Raw genomic sequence first — 7,462 nt, 5'->3', positions numbered from 1 at the left:
ATTGTATCAAATACAACCCACCCTGTGTGAGTATGTGTTGGAATAATTTTAAGTGAAGCTTTGGCCTGCCAGACCTGGAGGCCTCGCCTTTACGAGTTTATCTTTCCTTTTATCTAGGTTCTTCCTTTTTAGTGATAGGGATGTCTTTTGATCCCTGTCAGCCATTTGTATCCTTCCTGTCCTTATGTTGTCTGTGTGTTTTGGTTCCCGTAAGAGGCCTTCACTAACAATGAGCAGGGCTTATTTGCATAGGTGACATGTTCTTTGTTTGATTCACAGGAACTTCATTCCTTTTCATTTAGATGTAGGTTTGGTTCATAGATTGTAGTTTATCAGACCTGTTTTTCTTTGTTAAGGGTTACATACAGTTAGAAGTAGTTGCATAAAAGTTATCCCATATTTACTCAATGTTTGTTTAAGGAACTGCATACCGGTTACCTCACATTTGTTTAATGTGTGTGTTGAAATGTTTAGGACAAGTTACTTATTATTATTATGTGTTAATTACCAAGTAGATAAAGTTAGCAAAGGTCTAGTTGCATTTGTTCCACAGCAAAGCGGCAATCAACGTGCTTCAGGGTATTTGACCCCGGTCGAGGAAGAGTCAGCCAACTGTGAGAGAAGACGGCTGGGGACGGCCTCTGCGGGGGGTCACGAGCCAACAACGATGTGCTAATTCACACCACACTACATTCTTTTGCTAATCAGCGTTGCTACAGACACAATCCCCCCTCCCTTTAGTGTAGCAACGCCTCTGTAACCAGGGCAACCATAACATTAAAAAGAGGGGCACGTGGAGTAAGGACTCAGAACTGATGGAGGTTGTAACTGAGATTGCTTTCTCTATCGTTCTCCTCGCGAGTAAACCTGTTCTGGTTGTCTTCTCTTCATTCCAGTGAGTGATTTAATGTCTAATCGTATTTAGACCCAACAGTATGTTTTTTATTGTGTTGGTGTGAATACCTTCGTTAAGCAGAAGAAAAACCAACATGCATTGAGTAATTTGGGCATAGACAATCGGTGTTAGTTTATGCCGCAGGGTGCGACTGGCGCACTTCTTATTGAGGAAATCCAACACAAGGAGGTTGGCTTGTTCGAAAGATTGGGCGCACCTTCAGTGAGGAGGCCAATGCTTCAGCTGAGTGTAGCCGTTTAAAGTGTCTCCTTTTTGGATAGGTAGAGGATGTGGTACCCCGTACGTGGGCTTCAGGAGAAATGTAAGTCAAATGGAACCTTACCAATTTCAACCGAATATGTAACAACTATGAACAATTCAGCTTACATACGTATAAAGCCTCTAGGAACACGTTGTGTTGGCCCATGTTGGTGACTGGTGGAAAGAAATAGACATGACAGCTCGGGCACTTCAGCTGAGGGAGGCTGTTTATTTCTCTTAAATCAGCCACAGAGAGGCTCATCCTTGTAAATTTTGGTGCCAATCTTTTTGGACATTTTAAGCAATAGACTGTACAATGATTTCCAATAGGGAAATTGTGATCGCTTCCTTCCGTGGCGTAATCAACCAAGCCATGGATGAGAGGGGTCAAGTGTCTATTTTTAATGGCATTCGTTCTTTCAATATTTCTCCAAAATGAATGGATACAATATAAAATGCTAACTTTTTCATTTTCCTGATAAAAAATACATAATCCACACATAAATAAAATGTACTGAAAAATGAACCATCTTTGATTTTGTGTTCCTTTAAGTATTCTTTAGTTTTTGTGATTTTTTTTTAGAGATATTTTTAACTCACACAGAGAATTATGATTATTTCTATAGAAGTGATAGTCTGGATCAAGAGGTTTTGTGGTGTTTCACCAATCTCTCAATTTGCTGCTCAATTGTATTACTACAACTAAATTAATCATTACAGCTGTAAAGATGTCCCCTCCTCCAATTTTTGCAACAAACAGCTTTTATAGTTTCAACCATCTATGAATAATTGATACTTGATAAAATCAAAGAGGTGCTAGACAAGGTCTACCACTACTATTTATCACGAATTATTTGGCATTTGTCAAACAATTTGTCAATTCCTGACATTTACCACTTGTTGCCGTTGCACTTTGTTGCTCACCATCACTGGTGGAAACCCTGCAGGAAATGACGACCATACTAAAAATAATTGGTCTTTCGACACTGGAGAGCGCGATCCTCACCCTAACCCACCACACATTGACCATGGTGCAAGACCGCAAAGAATATCTCATTCCTGTCTAGCGTGCGCATGCACGAAACAAGCCACACCACAGAAATACAGATTGCCCAGTCACATATACAACTGAACAGCGAGAGAACTAAAATAAAATACAGCTGATAATTTGGCACAATTTTTTTTTAATTTTAGCGGGTAGCCCATGTTATTTTTGGTCCCCCAACCCGATCCCTCAAAACGGACTGGAAAGTTAACATACACTCCCAGCACCAGTTTAGACAGACACAAAATTAGATGGATGGGTCATAACAGGACATAGGAACTACCCATACATAATGACTCATTTGAGCAGGCAGTCAACATTTTTCTTTTAATATAGCCATTTTGGGTGACTTCCAAGTTTACCTTGGCCAACTACAAGTAGGAAAATTACCCAAATGGTCACCAATCAAAAGCAATTATTGGCTAAACCAGGGGTCGGGAACCCGCGGCTCCAGAGCCGCATGCGGCTGTTCAGCACCCCCCTAGCGGCTCCCTGGAGCACTTGCAAAAGTGCGTGAAAATGGAAAAAGATGTTGTTGTTTTGTTTTGTTTAGTTTTTTTAAATATGGTTTATAGATGGTAATCGTGACACAAACATTCTTATGCTTTAGAAAATATATGTAGTTGTAAATACAGTGGAGCCTCGGTTTTCGAACGTCCCGGTTCTCGAACAAATAGGTATTTGAACAAAATATTCGAGATTTTTTTGCTTTAGATGTCGGACGAAATTCGGTTGTCGAACCTCGCGAGATGACCCGAGAGGACCCGCATGCCAACTAACTCCGTTCGTTATTACATTCTGGTTACTCTGAGGATTGCATCAACTCAAATCATGCTTCCAAAGGAAGCAAGTGGGAGCAGTGAAGCCATCCTAAAATACAAAGACGCTCTTAAAACAATGCGACAGTGAGCGCCCGGCGCGCTGCGGTTGCGTGATCGGACCAAATTAAGCTCCGTGTGCACTAGGTCCACTTAAATTTTGGAAAGTACATCAGGACATTAAAAATATTTTATAAATTTCAGCGACAGCTCTGTCACAATAATGAGACCAGCGCGGTGTAGTTGCGCGGTCGGCGACGCGCTTCTGTTGTGCGTTCGGCGGTGCGCTGCAGTTGCGCGATCGGAAAAAAATTAAGCTCCCTGCGCACTGAGGTCCACTTAAGTTTTGAAAGTACATCAGAACTATAAAAATATTTTCAAAATTTCAGCGACAGCTCTGTCACAATAATGCGACTAGTTGCAGTTGCGCGGTGGGCGACGCGCTACGGTTGCGCGTTCGGCGGTGCGCTGCAGTTGCGCGATCGGACAAAAATAAAAAAATGCTTAAAAAAGGCTGGGTTTTTTTTGCTTGGAACGGATATATGTTTTTCCATTATTTGTAATGGGAAAACATGATTCGGAATTCGAACGATTCACTTCTCGAACAGCCTTCTGGAACGGATTGTGGTCGAAAACCGAGGCTCCATTGTATATTAAAAATACCGAATTTCAGAATGCGTCATAGCAAACGACACAGCACAAGCGAATTGTAAACACGTGTGTGAGTGACGGGCCATGGATTCAAAAGGCAAAAAGAGAAAGATTGCTGATGAGAACAGAGGGTTTAAGAAAGAATGGACTCAACTATTTGCTTTCATTGCCAACGCTGAAGGCTTGCCTGAATGTTTGATTTGCAATGAGAAGTTGTCAAATATAACAAGAAGAGCAATTTGGAGCGACATTTTCAGCTAAAGCATGCTAAATTGGCTGCCGATCACCCAGTTGGAACTGAGAGGAATGTTGCAATTTGAGTAACGAAAAAACAGTTTCAAGAAGTGGATTGCATCTCCAAATTCTACTACTGCTGAAAGTTTAGTTGCAGCCCGGGAGATAATAAAACGCGGAAAACCATTCACTGATGGCGAGTACATGAAGGGTTCATTCGTTAAAATATCAGAGTGCCTATTTTCGGACTTCAAAAACAAAACCGAGATCATTCAGAAAATTAAAAACATGCCTCTCTCCACAAAAACAGTGAAGGAAATGGTAATTTGAATGGCAAACAATATCACCGATCAGCAAATCAAGGACATCAATTCAGCTCCAGCTTTCTCAATTGCATGACTTTGTGACGTCACCGATATCGAACAGACAGCTCTGCTATGCAGGTATGTACCTGAACTCTAATGGGCCGCAAGAAGAAATTGATACCACTAAAAGGCCAAACACGGGGGGTGGACATCTGCAAGACTGTGCTGCAGTGTTTAAATGACAGAGATACACACTGGCCACCTGATTTCAGTCACTACAGACGGCGCACCGAGTATGAGAGGGTCGCAAAAGTTTGTCCATTGCATATTGCACCAAGAGGCGCTGTGTGCGTGAACATTCCCACCGGAGTGTATGGAGGTAATGAACCTTGTCATCCATATTGTGAACAAAATAATTGCGAAAGCCTTAAACCACCGCCAGTTCCGTGAATTGCTAGATGAAGTTGACAGCAAATATGCCGATCTCCTGCTGTACAACAAAGTAGGCTGGGTGTCCAGGGGCGGTGTTGAACCGCGTCGCTTTGTTGCTTTGTATTTGTAGCCTTTTAAATCATTTTAAATCATGTATTGACAGTTTATGTTGCTTTATAAAAAGCTTTTAGATTTTTGCGGCTCCAGACAGTTTTTTTTTTTTTTTTGGGTCAATATGGTTCTTTGAACACTTTGGGTTGCCGACCCCCCGGGCAAAACTAAATTGAGAAGCTTAGCCTAGCCAGTTAAATGTGGGCAGTACAATGGTGATTATGTTGAGGGCTCGACATTAAATGGGTGGAAGGGCCCATTCATATCTGTTTCCAGCTTTAATTGTCCTTTGATGTTTACTGATGCTATAACATGTACCACTTGTATATATTTCCTCTTTTTTTTCTTTGTGTGTGTGTGTGTGTGCGTGCGTGTGTGTGTGTGTGTGTGTGTGTGTGTGTGTGTGTGTGTGTGTGTGTGTGTGTGTGTGTGTGTGTGTGTGTGTGTGTGTGTGTGTGAAGGGGGGGGGGGGACTCCTCTGCCACTCCAGGTAAACCTTCTTAAAACCGCCACTGCCCAGCAAACATAGTACAACAAAATATTTCACAAGGATCATGGTTGTTGTGTTTTCGATGGCTTTAGTGAGAAATGTGTTCCTCTGGTAATATCAAAATATAAAATATTTAATCACAACTTCTCAAATCACGTTTTGATAGATCATTTGGGGCGGTGTTAACAGTGTAGGCTGCATTAATAATAAAAAAGATTAACCAAATAATAAAAAATATTGTTTACATAATTACATCAATAATAATGATCTCCTGAAAATGGAGAATTTCTGACTAAATTGGCTATAATTTCTCCTAAATGAAAGCTCATGTGAAATCCAGTGTGGTGTTTTGCATTAAAAAAAAATCATGAAACCCACATGAAAGTTGCATTTAAGGATGTGTTATTTTCCTCACACCTGGTGCTTTCTAAAAAAGCCAGGCTGAGTTCTGACCACTGACCTGTGGTGGGTGCCACCGTGTTTCCGATCCATCCATAATGAGTGGATGGATCATCTGTGGGAGGTGACTGTGGAACCCCAAATGACATCTGCAGCCTATATAAAGCGATCACCACATCGTATGTCCACTTTCAGAGCTCCTCTCTGGCTTCATGTCCACCAGACAGTGCTGCACTTCACTAAAGGCTGCCCAAGGTGAGTTGCTGTCCTTCTAAAAAAATACCAAAAAACAGTGAAGAAAGTGTAAGGAAATGCGTGCATGCTCATATGTTGACCAGGAGATCGGAGGATGATCCTTCTCATGTGGTGCATGCTCGTCCCCTTCGTCTTTTCTACAAGTATGGAGGTTGTGCTGGATAAAAGCAGTCACCTGACGAGGTATTTAAATGACTGTAAACATGAGAAGGTAACGGTCTAGAGCTTGTCATTGGTGAAGAAAGTTAATCTTGTTGCCCCCCACAGATGGCGTTCATATGAGATGGAAAAAGAGCAAAACACAATCGAGAACTACAAGAGACATTCCGAAGGAACCTTCACCAATGACCTGACTGGCCACCTGGATAAAATGAAGGCCAAAGACTTTGTGGCGTGGCTGACCACCACGAAGCGAGAAGGGTAAGCTCAAAGCTGTCAAAGGTAGAAATGGAGCAGAGACATAACAGTTTGAGGGAAAACTGACTATTTTTCCAAGTGATTGATTATTTTACTCAATAACACATTTTGCATTTTCATTACAGATGTCACGGAAAGTTTCTCCAAATCACAGCAGAAGTGTGAGAGCATGTTTCATGACGTATGACGGAATATTCACATGAAGTCATGTATTTTTCCATTAATATTCTAAGTGATAGCAATAGCAGTAGTAGTATTTGTTGATTTATTAAAAGATGTATATTTTGTATTTGTATTCAAATCAGTTTTTTTTCTACTTTTTTTAACTGAATTATATTCTTTCAGATTTCAATTTGAGAATAAAGTCTTCCCAGTCTGCAATATTTATGCATGTTTTGTTGTTCTAATTTCTAGTTAATATGTATTATTTGTAAAATATACAATAAATATAATGCCCAGCAAAACCGCAACTCTCGTGAGGACAAGCGGTTGAGAAAATGGATGGATGAATATATACAAAAAAATATATTTCATTGGCTCGGTGGGGGGCTGGGTAGCACGTCCGCCTCACAGTTCAGAGGGTGCGGGTTCGATTCCGCCTCTCCCTGTGTGGAGTTTGCATGTTCTCCCCGGGGCCGCGTGGGTTTTCTCCGGGCACTCCGGTTTCCTCCCACATCCCAAAAACATGCTTGGTAGGCTGATTGAGCACTCCAGGTCGCCCCTAGGTGTGAGTGTGAATGTGAGTGCGAGTGCAAATGGTTGTTTGTCTCTGTGTGCCCTGCGATTGGCTGGCAACTGGTTCAGAGTGTCCCCCGCCTACTTCCCGTTGACGGCTGGGATAGGCTCCAGCATGCCCGCGACTCCCGTGGGGACTAAGCGGTTCGGTAAATGGATGGATATTTCATTGCAGAAGGATGACAAAATGTTGCATTTATGCTATTGTGCTACCACAAGGAAGTGCTGTTACTCAGCAAATGAGGTAACTATGTGCTCAAGATGAATTGGAGTGGAAAAGTCAACTTGCGGGCGTGAATGCTCTGTTTGTGCAGAACACTGTTGACACACATTTACGAAAAACTTTATGATTTTGTGTTGAACAAGACAGTCATTTGGGGGACAGCATAGCATAACACACAGGGGCTGCAGCAT

General features: G+C 41.8%; 1 protein-coding gene across 2 annotated transcripts; it reads left to right on the top strand.

The window, feature by feature from the left end:
* Positions 1 to 3,986: 3,986 nt before the first annotated feature.
* LOC148401313 (glucagon-2-like) lies at positions 3,987 to 6,670 on the top strand. 2 transcript variants are annotated; one of them, XM_088369336.1, is made up of 5 exons: positions 3,987 to 4,347; positions 5,837 to 5,896; positions 5,980 to 6,079; positions 6,164 to 6,316; positions 6,439 to 6,670. In XM_088369336.1, the coding sequence occupies exons 2-5, from the start codon at positions 5,854 to 5,856 to the stop codon at positions 6,476 to 6,478; spliced, it is 336 nt and encodes a 111-aa protein (XP_088225462.1). In that variant the 5' UTR covers positions 3,987 to 4,347; positions 5,837 to 5,853; the 3' UTR covers positions 6,479 to 6,670. The 2 variants fall into 2 exon arrangements, with proteins under 2 accessions (XP_088225462.1, XP_088225461.1); XM_088369335.1 differs by lacking the exon at positions 3,987 to 4,347 and adding an exon at positions 4,464 to 4,588 and having other exon boundaries at positions 6,439 to 6,669.
* Positions 6,671 to 7,462: the final 792 nt, after the last annotated feature.

This window comes from Syngnathus floridae, chromosome 2 (assembly GCF_059516105.1).
Source record: "Syngnathus floridae isolate MCC-2025c chromosome 2, RoL_Sflo_1.0, whole genome shotgun sequence".
In the NCBI taxonomy this organism is placed as follows: Eukaryota; Metazoa; Chordata; class Actinopteri; order Syngnathiformes; family Syngnathidae; genus Syngnathus; species Syngnathus floridae.
This window is presented reverse-complemented; position numbering and strand designations above follow the sequence as displayed.

Coding starts and splice junctions, on each gene's coding strand:
- LOC148401313 (XM_088369336.1), top strand. CDS start 5,854: ATGTCCACCAGACAGTGCTGCACTTCACTAAAGGCTGCCCAAG. Junction 5,897..5,979: donor TTCACTAAAGGCTGCCCAAG/GTGAGTTGCTGT, acceptor TATGTTGACCAG/GAGATCGGAGGATGATCCTT. Junction 6,317..6,438: donor ACCACCACGAAGCGAGAAGG/GTAAGCTCAAAG, acceptor TTTTCATTACAG/ATGTCACGGAAAGTTTCTCC.